Raw genomic sequence first — 26,932 nt, forward strand, 5'->3', positions numbered from 1 at the left:
CAGTGGTTTCTGAGACAGGATCAGATTGAGACATCTTGCAAATGTAAGAGAAAAACAACATATAAAGCAAAATTATAATTTTCCTTATATGGCAGTTTCAGGAATGGGAAAAAATGCAAACATCATAGCCCTCTGAAATAGAAAAAGGCATATAGGAATGGGTTTTTTTGACGCACAACACAAACAGAATTTTTTTGGTGCTAACAACATCTGGAAAAGACACACTCGCGTCATTGAAGACGCAACCTTGTGCAAGGAACTCGGCATCAACTAACACGCCGGAAATGACGAATTGAGTCATCAGACGTACCTTCGCGCCCAGAAAATTCTTGCGCCAAGAATGACGCAATATAGTTTGGCATTTAGCGCCCTCGTGACCCTAATTTTGCCCACGAAATTTGATGAAAAAGCAGTCAATTGAATAAAGACTATATAAAATGAGGAAGAAGAAATACGCTGGGTCGTCAAAGTATATCCACTTAGTTTATTGGGATACAGGCTTGGTTAGCAAGGTAAACTCTTTATCTGAAAAAAGACTATACCCCAGGTAAGAAAAATATTTTCCTAAATATGTTTTTTTTCCCAAATATGAAACTGATAGTCTGCAAAAGGAAATATACATAAATCTGACTCATGGCAAATACAAGTACAATACATATATCTAGAACTTTATATTAATGCATAAAGTGCCAAACCATAACTGAGAGTGTCTTAAGTAATGAAAACATACTTACCGAAAGACACCCATCACATATAGCAGATAGCCAAACCAGTACTGAAACAGTTATCAGTAGAAGTAATGGAATATGAGAGTATATCGTCGATCTGAAAAGGGAGGTAGGAGATGAATCTCTACGACCGATAACAGAGAACCTATGAAATAGATCTCCTGTGAGGAAAACCATTGCATTCAATAGGTGATACTCCCTTCACATCCCTCTGACATTCACTGTACTCTGAGAGGAATCGGGCTTCAAAATGCTGAGAAGCGCATATCAACGTAGAAATCTTAGCACAAACTTACTTCACCACCTCCATAGGAGGTAAAGTTTGTAAAACTGAATTGTGGGTGTGGTGAGGGGTGTATTTATAGGCATTTTTGAGGTTTGGGAAACTTTGCCCCTCCTGGTAGGATTGTATATCCCATATGTCACTAGCTCATGAACTCTTGCCAATTACATGAAAGAAATAATTTTCCTTATTAACACAATTTGATTTAAATTCTTCTGATTCTCACCTCTGACCCCTAGGGACAATTAAATCTCAAAGAAACCTGCAAGTTTGTTTAATAAAAAAAAAAAGTTTCTACTAAATTTTGCAACACACTTTAATTTTCCATCTGAACTTCAGGACCAACACAGCTACTTCAATCTACTGTATATGCAACTTCTTAATTTACTTTATTATTCCTGTTAACATTTACCTACTGTGGGAACAAAACAATATCAAATAAAAATACTGTGGTTCATTTTAAGGTGTATTCTTGTATAAATTTAACACATTCCTATAATAATAAAATATCACTTACCCAAACTTGGAATACTCTACAATAATATGTTCGCTAGGATGAGGCGGTAAAGGAGGGGGTACGTCATACTCTGCATTACCATCTTCATATGTAGTAAAGCCTATCAAGAGACAGACAGCAAGTGAACATATAATAAAGGCTTAAACACACAGACGGTGCTATGCAATACAAAAAGAATAAAGGGAGATTGAAATAAAATAGGACTGTAACATAAAATGTTTAATTTTGTGCAGTAAAAAAAAGAAAAAGAAAATTTGCAATATACTGTCATTATTTACTTTGAAATTTTAGAACTAGATTTTCCTCTTGAATACCTTTCTCTAAATGCTCTCAGCAGAAGAAACAGATAAGAAAAAAACATGGTGGCATTCAAAACTTTATAAAAACTAAACCTTTATAATTATATCTTCAATATTTAAAACAATAATAATAATAATAAAAAATAATGAAGATTTTTTTTTTACATATTTCCAAGGTAATCTTTGCGTTAAATAAATCATTTTATATAGAATTTATTTACCATTTAAGGCACAATGGTATAGAGTAGAAATAGTGAACAATATACATTACAAACATATAAGTTATTTAATATAACAATATCTCTCAAGTAAATTTTAGAAAATCATTTATTTTTATAAGGCCGTAAAAAATAAACAATAATAATAATTATAATAATTCTTGGTTGCTTGTCTGTGGTATATAATTAAGAATTCAGTCTCCACTTTGCATTCAGTTACTGTTGTTAGAATGTTTCTTGATTACAAAGGAAGAGGTTATATTTTGAAGTCATATTCCAGATTTCTTGATCTTACTAGTGTGACATATGTTTTGCTAATCTCAAGTGCTTATCTTGTTCACTTCCCCCTTCAAGAGCTTCTCCAAAAGCAAATATAGCACAGATGGGGTATGGTTTTCTATTATTTGATCATATGGTGGTTGCTTCCTTTAAGAACACCCATAGGATCCAAAAAAAATTATCTTTCAAAGCAAAATGCTCCTACAGCATGTCATTCCTCCATACGAAACAGCAAACTGAATTCAGAGTTGTGTTTGATTTATCCAGCAAACACTGCAATGCGTGTAAATTGAACACAATTTAAATCAGTAGGCTTGTCACTACAAGCAGCTCAGGAAGGATGATATGTCGAAGAGGAAAAAAAGATAAGCTGATAAACCGTACAGCAGAGCGAATTGATAAATGCAGATGTGAAGGTACAAAAAGTGAATAACTTTCTGTCTATTTTACAACTTAACACAGGAATCAATGTACCAAGATTCCAAGATATCTCTTGCTACGTAGGCTTAAATGTGTGCAATGCATCAACTTGGGCCATAGCAAATATTTTTAGGTCTATTGACGTAGAGAAAATTTTTTTTGATACAAGTTTTCATTTATTGTCATTTCTACTTTGTAAACTTCTCCATAAGTTTACTATCCTTAAAGTGACTTAAAGACATATGGCTTGTGTATTGCATGCTCCCTAGAGATACCGAAAAAGCACACAGTGTAAACCGCAAATGCTGACAAATCAAATCAGCTGGTGTGAGCATTTGGCAACATTTTGAAAACCTAGGTTAATGTTTGTTTGGCCTTTGGGTTATCTAGGGAGCATCGTGACAAATAACAGTTTTTACACAAATACAAAGACGTGTTTAATGCTCTTTTAGTTTAAAGAGATATAGGAAACGAAAGTATTATATGATAGTAATAAACTTAAAAGGGACATTCTAAGACAAAACTTACATTATTTACTTCATTAGCAAGTATCATTAATTAGTGTTCATAGCTTACTGCATGTTTAACTCCTGCAAAAGGGTAGAATAAATAGCTAAAGCCTTGCTTGGGAGAAGCTACACATTACAGCTCTGGAGAAGGTAGACACCTAACTCTTCCTTAAAAGACAATATAGGGCTAAAGGTCCCCCAGATAAAAGGATCTGAAATAATAACTCTCTAAACAAACAATATACTTATGGAAATAAATGACTACATCTGATCATGTCTTTTAGTCATCACCTAATCTTGCAAAATATGGGACAATAATAAATTTACAATACACAGACATACATATATATATATATATATATATATATATATATATATATATACACACATATATACTGCACTTACATTAGATACCCTCAATCGTATGAGGTAAGGATGATTCGATAACGCTGGACAAGAATAGTGTCCTCTTGGATACACAACCACTGGCAGATTAAACTTTCTTTGCTTTAGGATACTCGTGCCCTTCTTGGTGTCCTGGTAGATGGAAACTTTCGGTCTCAATCACAATCCTGTGACACACACAGCCTGCTCTTTTATATGTATGATAGAAAAACACATACACCGGTATATATATATATATATATATATATATATATATACATACATATACACACACACATATATATATATATATATATATATATATACAGGTAGCCCTCAGTTTACGTCGGGATTAGGTTCCAGGAAGAATGGTTGTAAATCGAAACCATTGTAAATTAAAACCCAGTTTATAATGTAAGTCAATGGGAAGTGAGGGAGTTAGGTTCCAGGCCCCTCTCAAAACTGACATAAGTAACACCTAATACATTATTTTTAAAGCTTTGAAATGAAGACTTGAAATAAACAGCATTATAAACCTAATAATATAGATTGTATCATTATCAAGCTAAATTTAATGAACAAAAACATTTGCTAACAGCATCTAATAAAATAATCACACAACAGACTGCATCATCATCAAACTAAGTTTAATGAACAAAAACGTTTGCTAAACATCACCTAATAAAATAATTACACAACAGACTGTATCATCATCAAACTAAGTTTAATGAACAAAAACGTTTGCTAAACATCACCTAATAAAATAATTACACAACAGACTGCATCATCATCAAACTAAGTTTAATGAACAAAAACGTTTTTTTACTTGCATTTTTCTGCAATCAGTTCTCTGCATTGTTAGCATGTTAGATAATATTGGGTCTGCACCTATTCTATGCATTTCAATCTGCAGTGATTAATAGGCAGTTAGGCACCCTCACTTCAAGCAGCTGGACAGGAAGATAATAATAGGGAAGTAGCTGCTTGATAGCTAATGTCTGTTCTGTTAGCTAATTTCAGACTTGTTAAGTTGCATAACTTTGCTGCAAAACAAGCGGACAGCTCCACCTACTGGCTATTTTAATTACTGCACATGACTGAAAAAAAAGGTTGTTATTCTGAAATTGCGCAAATTGAACCGGCGTAAACCGAGGGCCACCTTGTATATACATATATAAAATAAGTAACAACAGTATATTTTTACTACAAATAATTATATTATAGTAAAACCTTGAACTATTTAAAGCCCCTTTAAAGATGCTGTCAGAAACACAGACTTTGACCTCAGTTCCATTAAAACAAGAGTACATTATACAAAATATACTAAATAGTGGAAGCGACAGCACTACTAATTATATCTAATATCTATATATGTAAATATAGGTGCACGAGAGGTATTGCCAAACTACCACAATAAATAAAAATTAATTCTCAGCACTCTTTAATGAAATAACTTGTATTTATTTATCCTATTATTCAAGAATGATATAATGATATCTGCCCAGCATACTCTTCATTCACACAGACCATGCTCACCAGTAAAAAAAAGGAGGGAAAAAGAGATTATAACATAGAACCCTAGGGAAAAAAAATTATGCTGTCAGTGTCATGAAAAAAGTGGAAAATTATACTCCACAAATATAGAGGAATAAAGTAACGCCCATGATATTAACATAGGAATGTCCCAAAAAGTAAAATACAATTTAAACTTGTCTTGGTCCCATGTCTGAATGTCTGTTATCCTCAGGTATATATCCCTTTAAGAGTATATGTATAACTCATATGTTGTGCAGGGAAATGTTCTTGTCAGCAAACGGTCACAAAAAACATATATATATATATATATATATATATATATATATATATATATATATATGAAGTCCTTTTAAAAGTAGGTCCCATATAGTTGTTCCATATATTGAGAAAAATAATCCTTTATCACCTATACACCCTAATAAAAAGGTCTGTATTGCCCTTTATGTATTCATCTGTATCGCTATTAGCGTTTTCATCTGTGTAAGTCTTTTCAAGAATTTACTGTGTTAAGACACCGTTAGACTCACAGGTAGGCATAAACGTATTGCTAAGATAAATTGCCGTTAAATATACATCTCTAGGTAGAGGGTCGAAATCAACAGGTGCATAATCGTAGAGTATTTTTTATTTTGGAACTGCTCTAAAATCATATAACTAATATTTATTGTTTTAAAACTGATTTTTTCAGATCATATGTATATTAGACCCTTAAATAGATTACCAATCAAGTTCCAATCATACAGCATATTAGATCAATTGTGTTTCAAACAAAATGTCCCTAAAGTATGTAACGATTTAAGCCCCTTGGGGATATAGTGTCCAACATCCTAATCCACTGTGCTTCCTTTTTGAATAACAATTTTTGACGATTTCCTCCACGTCTAAGTGGAGGAACCCTATCTACAACTTGAAATCTTAATTGGCTTTTATTATGTGATGCTAAAGTGAAATGATGTGTGACAGGTGCATCTTCATCTAATTTACTTATGGCTAGTCTCACCTATATATGCCCACCCACATGGGAATTTGATCACATATATCGCATAACTAGAGTTACATGTATATGTGCCCCTAATGTTAATTTTCCGTTTATGCCTACCTGTGAGTCTAACAGTGTCTTAACAAAATAAATTCTTGAAAAGGAATACACAGATGAAAACGCTAATAGCGATACTGATGAATACATAAAGGGCGATACAGACCTTTTTATTAGGGTGTATGGGTGATAAAGGATCATTTTTCTCAATACATGGAACAACTATATGTGACCTTCTTTTATAAGGACTTCCTATATATATGTTTTTGTGACCGTTTGCTGACAAGGACATTTCCCTGCACAACATATGATTTATACATATACTCTTAAAGGGATATATACCTGAGGATAACGGACATTCAATGCATGGAACCAAGACAAGTTTAAATCGTATATTACTTTTTGGGACATTCCTATGTTACAATTATGGACGTTACTTTATTCCTCTATATTTGTGGAGTATAATTTTCCACTTTTTTCATGACACTGACAGCATGATTTTTTCCTAGGGACGCCTAGATTTCTCTTTTTTCCTCCTTTTTTTCTGGTGAGCATGGTCTGTGTGAATGAAGAGTATTTCATTCTTGAATAATAGGATAAATAAATACAAGTTATTTCATTAAAGAGTGCTGAGAATTTATTACTATACAAAAGATGTATGTATGCATAATTTATTTTATTTCCCACAGAAAACTATTTTCAATTTTCTAAAATATACAAGGATATATCACAGAATTATGTATTTCAGCAAGTCAAGTCATTATAACTGGAAATCATCTATTAGACATAAGTAGAAAAACATTAAAGATTTAGATTAGAGAGGAATTTTCAGGGAAAAATGTGAATTGTTCAACAAATGTGTGGGGGGAAATGTGTTATCTGTACAAATAAAGCTGCTCATATTTCTATCCTATTCACTTTCATTTAAAAGTGAATATAAAAAGCAATATAAGTAGAAGTGTTAACAGTTTGTAAAGAAATTTGTGGCCTCAAGAAAGGAAGTAAAACAAAATAGGCACAAGTACAAATTACATAAAGGACTCAGAGCAAGATAATATATCAAAGAGTACTGACAGGGTCAGAAAAGAATATAGGACATGAAAAGACATCATTCCCGCAGATAGCACATGTACTGACAGTGTAGCCCTGAGATACTCAATAAAAGATTCCCAGTTACATTAACCCAGACATGACATCCAAGGTAATCTCAATGAATTCAGACTCGGCACACTTTAAGGTCTGCCACAGCTTTTTTTTTTTTTGTGCTGTTGTTTGGTCTTTATTGTTTCCCTTTATTAAAGGAACATGTAAACAAAAAAAAAGGCTCAGAGGAGCAAAACTTTTTGGGGGGTGGGAGGAAAGATGCATTTTCCTGCCACAAGCAAAGAGCTTCCACTTTATGAATATAAAACCTCTCATATGATGAAGAAAGCATGGGGCTGTGCTGTACTGAAATATGGTCAACAAATTAAGCTATCAAAAGACTGCTGAGATTAGTAAAATGTATGAATGTGTAATAGCTCTAATTTAATATGTACAATGTTCTATTCTAGTGTGTAAAGAGACTCATTTGTTATCACTAGCCTAAGTATTATAATGTAAAATAACAGTATTGAAGATCAGAAATACATCACAAACATTTTATTTTAAATAAAAACTTGTAACAATAAATTTTACTTTATGTATTTCTTTATCGTGAATAAATCTGAAAAAAATATATATAAATAAAAATATAAAAAACATAATTTATGCTTACCTGATAAATTAATTTCTTTCATGGGGGTGAGAGTCCACAATCCATTACTATTGGGAATTACTCTTCGCTACGACTAGGAGGAGGCAAAAATTCCCAAACTCCAAGATAAAATGGGATGTAAGAAACATCTTTTTTTCCACTGCAAAACTAAATCCACAACCCTAACAGAGCATAAAAAGGAAATCAAAAATAACCTATAGGAAAATAAACAAAAACACAACAACCTGAAACAGCTGCCTGAAGGACAACCTACCAAAGATTGCCTCAGAAGAAGCAAGAACATTAAAATGGTAGATAAATTATGCAAAGACCACCAAATAGCTGACTAGAAAAAATTGTTCAACTAATAACATTTTCTAAAAAACACAAGTGGCAACTGGTCTAAAAAAAATGAACAGTATGAATAAGAAAGAAAAAACAGGGGGGCGGAGCCAACTGCTAAAGCAGCTAGACGTGTTTCTCTACTGCTCCAGGCTTTTAACTATAAAAATAAGAAACAAATCCTGTTTTAATGCTGGAAACTACTCTACTGCTCAATGGACTATAAATATTGACTACCCCAAGCTTCAGCTAATTTGTCTAGCATGGAAGCGCTACGAGTTTGGGAGCAGAATGTCCAGGGCCTATTAGAGAGACATTACCGAAGCCTTACCGAGGATATATTGTCTCTGCTCGAATGCATAGCGGAGCCGCACAAAGAGGAGACTAGGAGGGCCGACATTAGCAGGAGTCGCTATACGGCAGAGAGCCCAGCTGTAAGGAGACCGGAGACCTGGCCGAGATCAACTTTTCTACCTCATGTAGGCAAAGTTACTATGCAAACGCTAGGGAATGCATCATTCACAGATTCCGTGAACTGCATACCTATCCCTATCCCGGAGATGATGGCCGTCCCACGTGGCTGGCAAACGTCTGCTGAAGCGGAGGATCAGAAGTCCCGCATGCAAACACAGCTGATTCATGACATCCCAACACAGAGACTGTTTCGCTTGCATCGGCTCCTAGACTGCGGAGAGACGATCAACTTCCGTGGTTGGGGTCTGGAGCCCTGTGATCTTGCTATCTTCTGCAGAGGCCCTGGGTCTGTGATGGTGAGAGAAAGAATGTCTTTGAGTCCTGTCCTGCCTCCCTCCCCACTCGGTCTAGATAGGAGCCATCTTGGGTCACAGCGAGCACTGCAGGTCCCCATTCGTTGTTCATCTGGCCTCAAGACCGGTGTGGGGTAGGCTCATCACAGCTACTGGGATGCGCTAGAGTACTATTTATATTTACCTATACCTAGCCACATAACCATCGCCTTCAAGACTTATAGTAGACAGCAGAAGATTTTGACAAGAACGGACTCAATAATAAGAAAATGGTTTGTAGCGCATGACATATGTGGATATTGTTCACTACCTGAAGGTTTACCTATATTTCTACTACAGACGCTACAAATAGCTTTTTATGTGCCCTGGTGTTACATTGGTTTCCCGATTAGGGGAAACCCCAGCTTTTGCTACTCACTTACATGAGGCGGGATAACTGTAAATCCAATCTCAGTACCATTCTGCTACTAACACGTGTATTTCTATAAGAGTCTTCCTATTCTGTAATATGCTCCTTTACATCATTTATAAGCAGGATAACACTTATAGAGCTGTTTATATTTCATTCACATGTGTGTTATTGGCTGTATACTCTACAGGTTTGGAGTGAAATTAAAAACCGTTTTATTTAGTATTAGCCCTGTTAGTAGAGCCCTGCAGTCACTATGTATTTAATATGGGCCTGTATACAGTAATATGTCCAACCCAGATTAATGTTATTGCTTGTTCTTACAGGATCACTTACATTTTTTAAATTGGTTGTGCAGTTCCCATAGATATGTCAGGGTAAGACTTCTCGCAATCTACCTTAATGTTAGATATGTATATTAGGTTAACAACATAGCCTTCTGGAAAATTACACATGCATGATACCTAACATCCCTTTTAACTTATCCTTCTCTGCATATATAGAGAAACCCTCCCATAGTACTGTTATGCAACGGATGTTTATGCCTAATACAACTGAACCTTTTATGGTCTAACCTGGAGAAAATTTTGTATAATGTTTTCATGTTTCCAATTAGTACTATTATATACTACTGTTATAGGTATTTCACAAGATATTATACTTCCTTATAGGCTATGAAATGTGCTACACGTATAATATGTTCTCATATGACCAAATCTACCTTGTCACTATCACATGTATGATACCTAATATTCTTCCGAACTACTCCATCCCCGTGCATATAGAGAATCCCCCCTATTGTACTATTATGATACATTTTTATATTTGTACTATGCTTTTACTAGGTTTTTTTAAACCATCATTTACATAGGCAATATTATATGTTTTGAAACCGTTCAATATCAGAGCTTGTCCTAATAAGGGTTAATTATCCTTCCAACACTGCAAAGCAAGTTACTTCTCTAGTATGATTTCATTCTACTTATTTTTGCTAGATATATAGTATACCCCAGGTGTTAAAAGATTAATATACATTGGTACCCAACATATATCCCTATATTATAGTATAGCCCATATTTACATGTTTATTTTCTCCTATATATTTCCACTTTTTAACCACTATACTATCCCCGGGTTTCTGTTTTACAGAGCCACTAGCTCCCATGTTATCTGTTATCTCTTTACCGACTGTATCTCCCCTCATCCTTTCCCGCTCTACATCTAGGAGCGGGTCATATCCACCATCCCTCAACCGTCTCTGTCCAGTGGTGACAATATCCCTGAGGGGAGATACTGCATTAATCCTCCAATACCCCCCCCCCATTGTTGTTGACCATAGCTAGTTACATTGCTATCCCTATCATCTCCATCAAATAACTTAAGTATGTAATAATATGATTACATAGAAAAATTATTTGCGTAAGCGGTGCTTACCCGCTGACATTTCCCTAATTTCCCCCTTGCTCTTTATTTTGCTCTTGATATTATGACCCTGCCCTTAACAATAAGAAGCATTCAATTACATGTACAAAATTGGGTCTATCTGGTAGCTACAGTGCTCTTTTAGAGCGTCTTTTACCACTATGGCCTGGAATAATAGCTACTCACAGTATCCTATAAAAAACATAAAAGGAGGGTTTCAGATATATTTTGACATTCACGTTATGTTTTCTTTTCCTGTCATATTGTTGTTAAGACAATCACTGCTATGTTTTGTAATATGTATATGTCATGGTTTCATGTTTTCATTTTGAAAAACCCTCAATAAAAATTAAAAAAAAGAAAAGAAAAAAAAAAAAAAAGAAAGAAGAAACAACAATGTCTCAACTTATATAATCAGAAAACCTAAGCTTATCCTAAAGACAAATAAGATAAAGAGTAGAAACTGTTCTAACAGATGAAACAGCTAAATGAAACAAAACTTACAGAAAGAAATGTATTATCCACGTGATGCATATGCTCAAAAGGAGGAGCCTGCAAAATTCTCAGGATCAAATAAAGGTTTCAAGGAGGTAAAATTGATAATAACGGACTTAATTCTAGACCAGACTAGGACTAAACCAAGAATGTTAGAAAGATTAGCAATATTCTTATGGAAAATAACTAAAAAGGATAGAAAAATGACCCTTCAAAACAACTGACGGATAAACACTTACCCAAACCCTCCTGTATACATAGGAAGACATCTGGGAATTAAAAAAGAATGTCAAGAAAAACATGATTTGAACACTAAGAAATAAAGACCTTTCAGAACTTTAAATAACAATCCCCATTGTCAGAGCTTACAAGCCAGTATAAGAAACTCAATAACTGAAAAAACAGAATTTATGCTTACCTGATAAATTACTTTCTCAAACGGTGTGTCCGGTCCACGGCGTCATCTATAACATGTGGGAATATTCTCTTCCCCAACAGGAAATGGCAAAGAGCACAGCAAAAGCTGTCCATATAGTCCCTCCCAGGCTCCGCCCCCCCAGTCATTCAACCGACGGTTAGGAGAAAAAAAGGAGAAACTATAGGGTGCCGTGGTGACTGTAGTGTATAGAGAAAGACATTTTTCAAACCTGATTAAAAAACCAGGGCGGGCCGTGGACCGGACACACCGTTGGAGAAAGTAATTTATCAGGTAAGCATAAATTCTGTTTTCTCCAACATTGGTGTGTCCGGTCCACGGCGTCATCCATAACTTGTGGGAACCAATACCAAAGCTTTAGGACACGGATGAAGGGAGGGAGCAAATCAGGTTACCTAAACAGAAGGCACCACGGCTTGCAAAACCTTTCTCCCAAAAATATCCTCCGAAGAAGCAAAAGTATCAAATTTGTAGAATTTGGCAAAAGTGTGCAGAGAAGACCAAGTCGCTGCCTTACATATCTGAACAACAAAGCCTCGTTCTTGAAGGCCCATGTGAAGCCACAGCCCTAGTAGAGTGAGCTGTGATCGTTCAGGAGCTGCCGTCCGGCAGTCTCATAAGTCCAATCGGATGATGCTTTTCAGTCCAGAATAGAAAGAGAGGTAGCAGTAGCTTTTTGTGACCTCTCCTCTTACCAGAATAAACGACAAACAAAGAAGAAGTTTGTCTGAAATCCTTTTTTTGCTTCTAAATAGAACTTTAAAGCACGGACTACATCTAAATTGTGTAACAAACGTTCCTTCTTTGAACACAAAGACACAAGAAGGAACAACTATTTCATGGTTAATGTTCTTGTTGAAACAACTTTTGGAAGAAAACAGGCTTGGTTCGCAAAACAACCTTATCTGAATGGAACACAGATAGGGTGGGTCACACTGCAAAGAAGATAAGTTCAGAAACTCTTCTAGCAGAAGAAATAGCAAACAAAAACAAAACTTTCCATAGATATTACTTGATATCTAAGGAATGTAAGGGTTCAAACGTAACCCCTTGAAGAACTGAAAGAACTAAACAGTGCTTGATTCTAACCAAGCCTGAACAAAAGCTTGTACATCTGGCACAGCTGCCAGTCATTTGTGTAACAAGACAGATAAAGCATAATCTGTCCTTTTAGAGAACTCGCTGATAATCCCTTATCCAAACCTTCTTGAGAAAGGAGAGGATCCGGAGGAATTTTAATCTTACTCCAGGAGGAATCCCTTGGATTCACACCAAAAGATATATCTTTTCCATATTTTATGGTAAATCTTTCTAGTCACAGGTTTTCTGGCTTGGACCAGAGTATCTATCCACTGAATCTAAAAACCCACGCTTGGATAAAATCAAGCGTTCAATTTCCAAGCAGTCAGCTGCAGAGAAACTAGATTTGATGTTCGAATGGACCTTGTACTAGAAGATCCTGTCTCAAAGGTAGCTTCCATGGTGGGAGCCGATACTTATTCACCAGGTCTGCATACCAAGTCCTGCGCGGGTCCACGCAGGAGCTATCAGAATCACCGAGGCCTTCTCCTGTTTGATCCTGGCTACAAGCCTGGGAAGGAGAGGGGAACGTTGGAAACGCATAAGCAAGATAGAACGACCAAGGCACCACTAATGCATCCACTAGAGTCGCCTTGGGATCCCTGGATCTGGACCCGTACCAAGTGAACCTTGAAGTTCTGACGAGACGCCATCAGATCCATGTCTGGAATGCCCCATAATTGAGTCAACTGGGCAAACACCTCCGGGTGAAGTTCCCCTCCCCCCGATTGGAAAGTCTGACACTCAGAAATTCCGCCTCCCCAGTTGTCTACTCCTGGGATGTGGATTGCAGATAGGTGGCAGAGTGATCCTCCGCCCATTTGATGATTTTGGCTACTTTGTCAGAGCGCAAAGAGAATGAACTGGGGGGGCGGAGCCTGGGAGGGACTATATGGACACTTTTGCTTGCTCTTTGCCCATTTCCTGTTGGGGAAGAGAATATTCCCACAAGTTATGGATGAGACGCCGTGACCGGACACACCAATGTTGGAGGAAAATATTTCAAAGGGCTTGTGATTCTACCTCCATGCCATCAAGTCAAAAGAAAATGAAAACCGATAGAAAGGATTGACCTTAAAATAGAAGGTTTGATGCCAAAGAAGCAGCCACACAGAGAAACTGGATACAGAACCAGATCTGCATACCAAATTACTGCAGAACAAGCTGACCCACAGCTCTTTTTGCCAAATCTTGGGCAATCACTCTGAAATAAAAGACCTGATTGGAAAAAATATAGGCTTGCTAGAATGACCACTGAAGTACCAAGTATCTGCAAAAAACATTCAAGAGATCTCTGAATTTACACAATACCTGGGAAAATTGAGATTCAATCAGTAAGCTATCAGAACTATCTCTGGCTACACCAAAGATCTATTATCTATATAAAATAACCAGATGAAGAGACCACTCATCCAGACTGAAGAACTATAGACAGCAGCTTCTGCCAAGGAAACAAATAGAGATACTATCCTTATAACTAGGGAAGCTGTAAGTTCCCCCTGATGATTGACATAAGATACAGATGTAACATAGTTTAATCTGAAAGCAGAGGGAAACAATCTGACAATAGAAACTAACTGAAGTGCCCTAAATATTGCACTGAGTTTAAAAAACATGAACAGTAAGACTCTCTTCCTGAGAAACCAAACTCATTTTGCCTTCTGAGATCCCCAGTTGCCTATGTTTCAAACAGGTATAAAGTCTGGCTGCAAACAATGCTGGTGTGGTTAAAAATAATTATCTAACTTGAAATTGTTGAAAATGAAATAGCACTATGTGATATGCTAAAAACCACTTCACTGCAAATATCAGCTGTTGAGCTGATTTCTGTGTGGAACCTTTAATCAAGTCAATACAAATACCCAAAGTCCTCTCTAATCTAAATGACTCATGTAAGACTCCTAGGATGTCTATGCGTTATGATATAGAAAAAAATATTATAAAAAAAAATATATTATTCAATATGGTACAAACAAGGTGGTTAAATTAACTCAGAGACCCAAACTGTTCGATTTTAAAAGACTAAAACAATTTAATATATATTTGATTTACATGCAATGCATACAATTAAATATTTAGTAATCCCCAGATTGCCCATCTCCTTAAAAAAAAAAATTGCATCTGTATCATTGGGAAAAGATACAAAGCTGAAGAGGACTCATATGGAAGCAAGCAATGGAATAACAACCATCATGCCAAAAACATGAGACCTGACACCTCCATGCAAGTGCAACTGTAAGGAAAAAAACAGAGACTGAAGGTTCTAACAGGCAAACCCCATCTTCACCGTCTTTTGCTCTGCAAAGAAAGACTCATAGGAAACAGAATCTATAAATCCCCAGAAACGCAACCTTTATCTGAGAAACCAGTAAAATTGTTTGGGAAAAATGCGTCAACATAAGAGTGTTGAAGAACACTGAAACGTCAAAAAATGTACGCACGTTAAAAAAATGTAATTAAAAATATATTAAAGGCTGTGACACAACTGCAAGCGGAGCAACTCGAAGCGAAGCAGCTGCTTCGCTCCGCTCGCATCACTTCTGAAGATCAAATATTTAATCTCTGAGCGCTCAGCTACGCGACCTGATGCAGCAGAGTGCTCAGAGATGAAAAGGCCGGACACACTGACGCACACAGCTGCATGTACATCTCTCCGCTTGCAGTGTGTCACAGCCTTTACACTTTAAATATCAAGCAACAACACATAAAATCAGAGGAACTGGAATAGGAGTATATCAACAAACCAACAGGCAGAGGCAAAGAAAAAAAAAAAACAGCTATACTGTATATACAGTATCTCACAAAAGTGAGTACACCCCTTCACATTTTTGTAAATATTTTATTATATCTTTTCATGTGAAGAAATGACACTTTGCTACAATGTAAAGTAGTGAGTGTACAGCCTGTATAACAGTGTAAATTTGCTGTCCCCTCAAAATAACAACACACAGCCATTAATGTCTAAACTGTTGGCAACAAAAGTGAGTACAAATTGGGCCCAAAGTGTCAATATTTTGTAGGGCACAAATTTTTCCAGCACTTCCTTAACCCTCTTGGGGATGGAGTTCACCAGAGCTTCACAGGTTGCCACTGGAGTCCTCTTCTACTCCTCCATGACGATATCACAGAGCTGGTGGATTTTAGAGACCTTCTGCTCCCCCACCTTCCGTTTGATGATGCCCCACAGTCTGGAGACATGCTTGGCCAGTCCATCACCTTTACCCTCAGCTTCTTTAGCAAGGCAGTGGTCGTCTTAGAGGTGTGTTTGGGGTCATTATGTTGGAATACTGCCCTGCGGCCCAGTCTCTGAAGGGAGGGGATCATGCTCTGCTTCCGTATGTCACAGTACATGTTGGCATTCATGGTTCCCTCAATGAACTGTAGCTCCCCAGTGCCGGCAGCACTCATGCAGGCCCAGACCATGACACTCCCACCACCATGCTTGACTGTAGCAAGACACACTTTGTCTTTGTATTCCTCACCTGGGTTGCCGCCACAAACAACGCTTGACACCATCTAGACCAAATAAGTTTATCTTGGTCTCATCGGACCACAGGACCTGGTTTCCAGTAATGGCCTTAGTCCTGCTTGTCTTCAGCAAACTGTTTGCCAGCTTTCTTTTGGGATGACAGTCATGCAAGACCAATTTGATGCAGTGTGCGGCGTATGGTCTGAGCACTGGCACTGGTCTGAGCACAGACAGGCTGACCCCCAACCTCTGCAGCAATCATACATCTATTTCCCAAAGACAACCTCTGGATATATAATTCTGAGCACGTGCATTCAACTTCTTTGGTCGACCATGGCAAGGCCTGTTCTTAGTGGAACCTGTCCTATGAAACCGCTGTATGGTCTTGCTCAGCATGCTGCAGCTCAGTTTCAGGGTCTTGGCAATCTTCTTATAGCCTAGGCCATTTTTATGTAGAGCAGCAATTATTTTTTTCAGATCCTCAGAGAGTTCTTTGCCATGAGGTGCCATGTTGAACTTCCAGTGACCAGTATGAGAGAGTGTGAGAGCAATAACACCAAATTTAACACACCTGCTCCCAATTCACACCTGAGACCCTGTAACACTAGCGAGTCACATGACACCGGGGAGGGAAAATGGCTAAATGGGCCCAATTTGGACATTTCCACTTTGGGGTGTACTCACTTTTGTTGCCAACGGTTTAGACATTAACGGCTGTGTGTTGAGTTATTTTGAGGGGACAGCAAATTTACACTGTTATACAGGCTGCACACTCACTACTTTACATTGTAGCAAAGTGTAATTTCTTCAGTGTTGTCACATGAAAAGATATAATAAATATTTACAAAAATGTGAGGGGTGTACTCACTTTTGTGAGATACTGCAGATACACAATAATATGCACTCATTAGATTTATAGCAAAAACAAATCAAATTTTGTTATTGTTTTCAGGAAGTGCCTATCATGCATCAGTACAATGCTTTATAGTTTATCTGTACTGCCTTTATAGTCTGTTGGGAGTACTGGATGCATTTGGAATATGTTATAACATGCTTATAATGCTGTTGTTAAGCTTCTTTAAAACATATTTTTACCATTAAGCAACCACTGCAGCAATATTTGTTAGTGCCCTTAGGCAACACACTCTTCCTTATGGTTCACAACACACAGCTGCTTTGGGATTCTGGGGAGAAGAAAAATCTGTTTTTTTTTAAATTTATTTTTAAACATCTGCTGCCCAGATTTCTTTCTTCCTACCCACAGCACAGCTTGTCAGTGCTTCTCTTGCACTAACACTACCAGGCCGCATCCAAGAGGCAGGTATGAGAGCTGCCTCACGTGAGGCTTTTTCCTGATTGGCTTAATGATGAAATGTGACTCCTGACCTGACAGACAGTGGGTGGGCGCTCTACACAGCACATTCTAAGTAAAGGAAGGTTGAGATGGTTGCTGCCTCTATGTATTTTCTGCTAAGGTCAGAAAATTTGGAAAGTTTTTTTATTTTTATATTACTCTTTATTTTTCATGATAGGTGAGGCTATTTATATATTATTATAAATATATATATAGTATATAATATATATAATATATAAATAGTATATATAATATATATATATATATTTATTTATTTATTTTTTCCTCTGGGAAGGGTTATAAGGCCATTTCCAAACAATTTAAAATCCATCATTCTATAGTGAGAAAGATTATGGAAAACATTCAAGACAGTTGCCAATCTTCCCAGGAGTAGACATCACAGCAAATTCATCCCAAGGTCAGACCGTGCAATGCTCAGAGAAATTACAAAAAACCCAAGAGTTACATCTCAGAATCCACAAGCCTCAGTTAGCATGTGGGGACTTAGTGAACCATATGAATAATAACAATTATAACCTTAAATTCACCTCTAAAATGGATAAACAGCATGTGAAATTTTTAGATCTTTTGCTTTTCGTGGACGAAAATAGGAAGATAGCAGTATCTAACTATCGCAAACCCACTGATAAGAACGGGTTTTTGAACGCTAAAAGTGATCACCTGCTGAGGTGGAAAACCAATATCCCCCTGGGACAGTACCAACGAATTAAAAATAATTGCACCAGGGAGATAGATTACTATAAGGAAGAGGCCCTGTTAGATGCTAGGTATAAGGAAAAAGGATAGGATTTGAAAGTAATACATGTGGCAAAAGATAGAGTCAGAAATATGGAAAGAAAAAACATTTTGAAACCTAAAAACAGAAACGTAGTCCCAAATGAAGTAACATAGAGCAATGAAGCCAAATGTATTACTACTTACAATCAGGGTAGCAAAGACATCCTTAAGAAACATTAAAGAGTTTTAAAAGCAGACCCTGTATTAGGAGCCATCCTACAGAAGAAACCTTTGGTAACATTTAGAAAAAAAATAGAGATCTGAAAAATATATTAGCTCCCACCAAATTATGTGACACCAATAAAGATAAAGCACCCATAACCACATGGTTAGAACAAAAACCAGGTACATATAGATGGGGAGTTAGTAGGTGCGGGATGTGTAGTTTCATCAAAAAAGGTAGTTCTTTTGGGAACCATGATAAATTAAAATCTTTTACTATGAAATATAAAAGCAATTGTGGCACTAATTATGCAGTTTATCTCCTCAGCTGTAGTTGCAACCTTATCTACATTGGTAGGACAAAAAGGAATGTACGAACCAGGCTGAGTGAGCATGTCAACAACATTAAAGCGGGTTTAACAACCCACAGTGTGACTGGACACTTTAGAATAAGGCACAATAAAGATCCTAATAGCCTGAAAATACAAATCATAGATTGGATTCCACCAAATAGATATCCTAATAGATTACTTATATTGGATTTACCAACTTGACTCCATGCACCCTCAGGGCTTGAACATAGGACTGGATCTACAGGCTTTTATGTAAAAAATAGCTTATCATGTGGTATTAATACCTGCTATAATGTGTCTTTTACTATGGTTTTGTAACACCATGTTTTCACCACCATCCCCTTATTACTGCTTCTGTTTCACAATGTGATTGTGCCATGGATATGCACTGATATATGCTCATTTTACCTTAATGTATACATCATAAGATTATCATGATTATGTATGTATAGGCTATATGGCATTCATAACACAAATGTGGGAGTCATTAATTCGGCATTGGGTAAGCATACATCTTTTTCATATTTGCATTTTTCTTCACACTTGCATTTTTAATGTTTTACATAATGTTTATTATTTTATATATTAGATATTCCATATTTTATAGTTTTTAGAGGGTGTGTTATGTACCCTAAATTATATGACATTTAGGGCTCACAACCCTATGCTGTGTAAAGTTGAGCACCTAACACATCCCTTGTTTTATTCAATCGGCATAGTCATGGTGCACAACATGCCATTGGCTAAGTCTGAGGTTCCAATTACACAGGCTCTTCTTAAAAGCAGGTTTGAGCCTTGATTGGATAGATTCCAAACTCTTGAAAAAGTCTGAACGTTCTCCGACAAAACGTACAAAGAGCCTTTTTCACCCTACCGGCAGTGTCTTAATAAACCCCTGGCACCTTACATCCAGACTTGGTATAGTTCAACCGAGGTGGCTGAATCTGCTCAGGACACAAGAATCACACCAGAGGGATTGCTTTTATCATATATGCCTAAATTGTTTTTAAACGCTAGTGAGAATGCATTTTGTCATATAAACTCAATCTGTAATAAATAATCTGCATTTGAGTCGGGCTGCACCTTTTTTTGTCTTACACAGCTTTCTCAGTTAGCATGTAAAATGTTAAAGTTCATGACAGTACAATTAGCAAAAGACGTGAACAAGGATGGTTTGTATGGAAGGGTTACCAGGAGATAGCCTCTTCTCTTTAAAAAGAACATGGCAGCACAGCTTAGGTTTGCAAAGATAGCATCTGAACAAACCATAAGACTTCTGAAAAATGTCTTTTGGAAAGATGACACCAAAAGTGGAGATGTTTAGCAATAACGCACAGCGCCAAGCAACAGCATATCAGCACAAACACCTCATACACACTGTCAAGCACATTGGTGGAGAGGTAAAGATTTAAGCTTGTTTTGCAGCCACATGACCTAGGCCCCTTGCAGTCATTGAGGGGACAATGAACGCCTCTGTATACAAAGTATTCTAAAGTAAAATGTGAGGCCATCTGTCCGACAGCTAAGGCTGTCATGCAACAGGACGATGCAAAGCACACCAGCAAATCTACAACAGAATGCTGAAAAATAAAAGAATTCAAGGTGTTGCAATGGCCCAGTCAAAGTTTAGACCTCAACCCAATTGAAATGCTGTGGCGGGACCTTAAGAGAGCTGTGCATAAACAAATGCCCGCAAACCTCAAAGAACTGAAGCAACGTTGTAAAGAAGAGTGGGCCAAAATTCCTCCACAACGATGTGAGAGACTGATAAAGTCATACCGAAAACTATGACTTCAAGTTATTGCTGTTAAAGGTGGTTCTACAAGCTATTAAATCATAAGGTGTAAATATATATTTTTTATATATATATATATATATATATATATATATATATACACACATACACACACTTTTAAAGGACACTAGTTGAAAAATGTTTATATCTATACAATAAACTACTAAACTTGTCCAACATATATTACACTATTTTGAGTCCTCAACATATATATCACATTATTTTGTTTGGCGCTTCTTACTAATACCAGCTAGGTACTTCCCTGCCGGTTGTGTATTTGTTTCTACAATCTCATACATACACACGCTCACAATCTCACACATACACAATCTCTCTTACACACACACAATCTCATACACACACACACACACATCATACACACATGGAAAAAAAAATCAGTCTTGTGATATGTATGTGCAGGCTTAGTCAGTCTGTTTTTAAAAAAAAAATATTTTAAAAAGGTATATTAAAAAAAATATGGTTGTTTATTACATTAGTAGGTTATAAATCTGAATGATTAAATATACATTACAATATATTGAAGGATGTACACTTTTTAAAATAAATATATTTTATAATAAAACACACTTCTAATAGGATCATTACGTCAGGAAACTTAACAGCTGACACATTCACTAATGAGCTGCACCTGTCAGTTTAACCGTTGAGCTGCACAGGTGGTGACTCTATTACTCAAGATTCTTATATGTTGACATGCGTGTAATGCGATAATGTTTGTCCCCTATTGTGCATGCGAAAAGGTATGCACTTTGAAGATTTTTTTTTTTAAATACATTTTTATTGAGATGGTACAAACAAGTACATAATACAAGATACGTCACCAGCTTGTCATACAGTCAAGTGTACAGGTAACTTAAAACAACAAAATCACAAAATAATATCCACGTACAAGGTTAAGCAAGTAACAATACAGCTCATTTTGTTTTGTAATACAGCGCATAATGTTATCAAATGATATATGGTTATATAAGTTTGTTCTTCTGTAAAAATGTGTATTTCAATCAACAATATTTTATCACAGTCTAGGTAAATTCGGGTGATCAGACAAGACACTTATTACAAAAATAGTAGTAGTAGTATAATAAATCATTTGTCATGCTGTCTATTTCAGTCCGATATACACAATGTGTTCATCATACTTTAAAATCTGTCTATAATTGTAAATCTTTTAGGATCACTGAGAAAGAAAAAGGGTGATGAGAGATAAAGTAGGTAATTGAAAGGTTTCTATAGGATATATTTTCCTTTGCTTACGAAGTAAGCTCAATGGAATAAGGAGAAGGGGAAAGGGAGCCAGCAAAAACCCCAGAGTTTGGGGTTAGGGGGTAAACAGAGAAAGATAAAATTTTAAGGCTGGGTTGGTAAAGAGAGTATTGGAGCCAACATAAATATATATATATATATATATATATATATATATATATAACTATATATATTGTACTGAGTAGGGACATATATGCTATTGGTTTGTAATATGAATACATCGTAGACTCGTGTCAGCTCTGGATATTATACTAACTGCTAGAGACGCTTCTAAATCAAAGTAGGTGAAAGTTAACCAGGCTAACACTTTTTCCAAATTATGGTTTAGAGAGAGTGGCTTATCTAAGGAGTAGCTTCAAACTGTGATATACTTCTAACTATGTATGGTGACCCAAGGTCAATATGTATTAGCGTACGATATATATCTAGGAAATTAATACTATGGTCAGCAGAGACATAGTAAATATTAGGTAGAAGAATATAATATACATTATAGTCCTACTACATATTGGGAGCTGTATGTAACTATTGAAGGGAAATAGGTCCCAGGGTATTGGTAGGGTCAGCATATAAATAAACACAGACGAAGATATGCTGCCCCGGCTGCAGGCAACACATCCTCAGCCCTGTAGAATATCGACACAACCAATAAATATATCATATATAAACTTGCCAGTTATATGAACCTTTATGCCCTCATATTAGTAGGAGATTCAGCTGAGATCTCATTGATGGTCTATTTATGAGAAGTTTGAACATTTTGAGATCTCCAGCATTTGTAGATGTCTTAGCCAGTAAGCTAAGCTAAGGAGGTATATATGAGTGTCTCCTACATTAAGGTGTATAAGTGTTGTTCACATAAAGAAAATGTACCGGTACATACAGCAGAAGACACGTGGTATATAGGGCAATCACTCTCATATCAAACTATAATGCGAAACAAACAATATTACATTTATCTAAAAGTTAGCAACCCTGGTGTACCACATTTAGAGTATCTGCATAAGAGGTAGGAGATACATATAAAACAATATAAGAACTTGTTTGCACCTCCTTATAACGTAATAAAAGACAATGCTGCATATATAATGAAGCAAACACATACACTTGCGAACAGGGTTATCCCATCAGCAGTCTGCAGTATAATTTATAAAACTAATGCTAGCGTTATAGCAACTCTTGATCAGAGTTACTATGGAATAAAGTTCACAGCTAGGACAATTGGTGTGATATGCAATTGCTCCCTGAATCTACACAACGCCTGAGCGTCTTTCCTGGGGACTGTAAGAATTCAGAATAGTATGTCCTCCTGGGTCCCATGCCTGACCATCATCTCTAGGTTTGTAGGGAAAATTATTCATATTCCCATCCAGAAAAGTTAAGGGCCACTGTGGATACATCAAGGTAGCGTCAACCAAAGTGTCAGGGTCAAATAGCTGCTGCATCCAAACATCACTGCAGGCTACAGTAGAACCAGGGCTGAAATTCTCCCCCTCTCCTCCTGTAATAAATGAGTGGCTAAGATTGGAGACTATGCCAAGTACTGTTGCAGCGTCTTCTTTCACATGTGTAAAGCTCATTGGGCTGCTACTGAGAATGGGTCGAGTAGGCGCCAGGGTTCCTAATAGTATGGGTGATGAGTGGCATCCCTGTCTGGGCAGCTGGCAATGTAGATATGTAGTCGCTGCATTTACATTTCCCATAGAAATCTGAGCGTCAGTATCCCAAGATTCTGTAGGAGTAGCACAGTCAGGCAATACTTCAACACCATTTTGATTGCCCTGTAGTGTGACTCGCTTCTTAAACCATTGTGTGAGCAGCACATGTAGCCCCGTTATGTGTTCATCTATTACCTTACATACCGCAGCCTCAAACGTTTCTGCAGTCATTATTGGTTAGCGTTTATTTCAATTCCGCTTCGTTAAGCTAGGTATCCGGGAGATAGATACTGTGCCCCTGGGGCCAATGTGTCTTCTATGCACAAGCGGCAAGCAGCTCTTAATTTTGCGAGCCAATGCACATACATGCAATCCAAGATGGCAGCTGCTGTACCTTCTCAGTCAAATGCAGTGCATAGATGTTAGGGTTCTCTGTCTCTCCGGAAGCTTCCCCAAAGCCTGGAGTTGAAAAAGGTGCTCCCTGGTCACTCCAACGTACCAGGTGTTGGCTGTATGTAGTACCGAGCGGTCACATATAGTATTTTCAATGTAGATAGCATAGGAGCTGTACAAGAGTGCGACCGCTCGGCATCTGTGCTAGCTCCGACCCCCTTGAAGATTTTTTTTCAATGTATTTATTTTTTATTGAGGTTTAAGAGTTTGTACAAGCAAATGAATATAGATGCAAACAAATTACATCTGACTTACTGTGGTAAATAATACATTTAAATCCAAACAACACGGATTTGATGGAATATAACAAAATAAAAAGATAATGAAACAAAACTGGTATGGCTGTACATAGATATTATTTTTGCCAGATGTACACTAAAGATTGAACCTCTATTTTTACCTTTATGAAATAGATACCATTCAACAGACATGCAAGACCTCTCTTGGACCGAAGATTTTATTTAATCATTTTAGAGGGAAGTGCAGTATTAAAATAAAACAGTGAATATAAAGCAAAGTTAACATTCTATTAGTAGAAGAATAATAAAATAACATGGTTATTTCAATATCTTATTAGCGTATAGTATTGTTGACAAAGTAGATCAAGATTTTTAATGCTTTCAAGTAACCTTTTGCTTAACCGAACATATATCCTCAGAAGTGAAGAGAAATGTACCCCAATTATAAATACAAATTTAAGAGGATATTAACTAGGGGTAAAAAAGTATATAAAGGGACACACACAAGAATTACATAGATAACGCAAGAATAGGTTTACAATAGCGGTGTTTGCAAGACAAACCACAGCTTTAGTCTCCGTACACAATTAAGGAGTGTCAGAGTACAGGTAGCCCTCAGTTTACGCCGGGGTTAGGTTCCAGAAGGAATGGTTGTAAATAGAAACCGTTGTAAATTGAAACCCAGTTTATAATGTAAGTCAATGGGAAGTGAGGGAGTTCCAGGCCCCTCTCAAAATTGTCATAAGTAACACCTAATACATTATTTTTAAAGCTTTGAAATGAAGACTTTAAATGCTAGACAGCATTATAAACCTAATAAAATAATCACACAACACAGAATATATAATTAAACTAAGTTAAATGAACAAAAACATTTGCTAAACAGCATTATAAACCTAATAAATTAATCACACAACACAGACTTCACTTGCATTTTTCTGCAAACAGTTCTGTCTATGCATTCCAATCTGGAATGATTTATAGACAGGAAGATCTTGTTCCTTTGAAATCTGCTCAATAGCTCAGGTTTGGTTAAACTGATTAATTTCAGCTTGCTTGGCTTTGCTGCAACACAAGCGGACAGCTCCACCTACTGGCTATTTTAATAAATGCACTGCTTCTCAATGCTTTTCAATAGCAGTCACATGACTGGAAAAAAACATAATTTATACTTACCTGATAAATTTATTTCTCTTGTAGTGTATCCAGTCCACAGATCATCCATTACTTGTGGGATATTCTCCTTCCCAACAGGAAGTTGCAAGAGGATCACCCACAGCAGAGCTGCTATATAGCTCCTCCCCTAACTGTCATATCCAGTCATTCGACCGAAAACCAACAGAGAAATGAGAAACCATAGGGTGCAGTGGTGACTGTAGTTTAATTAAAATTTAGACCTGCCTTAAAAGGACAGGGCGGGCCGTGGACTGGATACACTACAAGAGAAATAAAGTTATCAGGTAAGCATAAATTATGTTTTCTCTTGTTAAGTGTATCCAGTCCACGGATCATCCATTACTTGTGGGATACCAATACCAAAGCTAAAGTACACGGATGATGGGAGGGACAAGGCAGGATTAAGCGGAAGAAACCACTGCCTGAAGAACCATTCTCCCAAACACAGCCTCCGAAGAAGCAAAGTATCAAATTGGTAAAATTTTGAAAAAGTGTGAAGCGAAGACCAAGTCGCAGCCTTGCAAATCTGAACCACAGCTCTAGTAGAATGAGCTGTAATCCTTTCAGGGGGCTGCTGTCCAGCAGTCTCATAGGCTAGGCGTATTACGCTCCGAAGCCAAAAAGGAAAGAGAGGTTGCCGAAGCTTTTTGACCTCTCCTCTGTCCAGAGTAAACGACAAACAGGAAAGATGCTTGACGAAAATCCTTAGTAGCTTGTAAGTAAAACTTCAAGGCACGGACTACGTCCAGATTATGTAAAAGACGTTCCTTCTTTGAAGAAGGATTAGGGCACAACGATGGAACAACAATCTCTGGATTGATATTCTTGTTAGAAACCACCTTAGGTAAAAACCCAGGTTTGGTACGCAGAACTACCTTATCTGCATGAAAAATCAGATAAGGAGAATCACATTGTAAGGCAGATAGCTCAGAGACTCTCCGAGCCGAGGAAATAGCCATCAAAAACAGAACTTTCCAAGATAAAAGCTTAATATCAATGGAATGAAGGGGTTCAAACGGAACTCCTTGAAGAACCTTAAGAACCAAGTTTAAGCTCCACGGGGGAGCAACAGGTTTAAACCAAAGCCTGGCAAAATGCATGGACGTCTGGAACCTCTGCCAGACGATTGTGTAAAAGAATAGACAGAGCAGAAATCTGTCCCTTTAAGGAACTAGCTGATAATCCTTTGTCCAAGCCCTCTTGGAGAAAAGACAATATTCTAGGAATCCTAACCTTACTCCATGAGTAATTCTTGGATTCACACCAATAAAGATATTTACTCCATATCTTGTGGTA

The 26,932-nt window shown here is 36.9% G+C and overlaps 1 protein-coding gene across 3 annotated transcripts in view; it reads right to left on the reverse strand.

Moving 5' to 3' along the window:
* Positions 1-26,932, reverse strand: part of PARD3B (par-3 family cell polarity regulator beta) — a 1,914,565-nt gene that overhangs the window by 981,533 nt on the left and 906,100 nt on the right. For all 3 annotated transcript variants that reach the window (XM_053698659.1, XM_053698658.1, XM_053698660.1), the window contains exon 14: positions 1,529-1,628. In XM_053698659.1, coding sequence (XP_053554634.1) covers positions 1,529-1,628 — 100 coding nt within the window. The remainder of the gene's footprint in view (positions 1-1,528; positions 1,629-26,932) is intronic.

This window comes from Bombina bombina, chromosome 1 (genome assembly GCF_027579735.1).
Source record: "Bombina bombina isolate aBomBom1 chromosome 1, aBomBom1.pri, whole genome shotgun sequence".
NCBI lineage: Eukaryota > Metazoa > Chordata > Amphibia > Anura > Bombinatoridae > Bombina > Bombina bombina.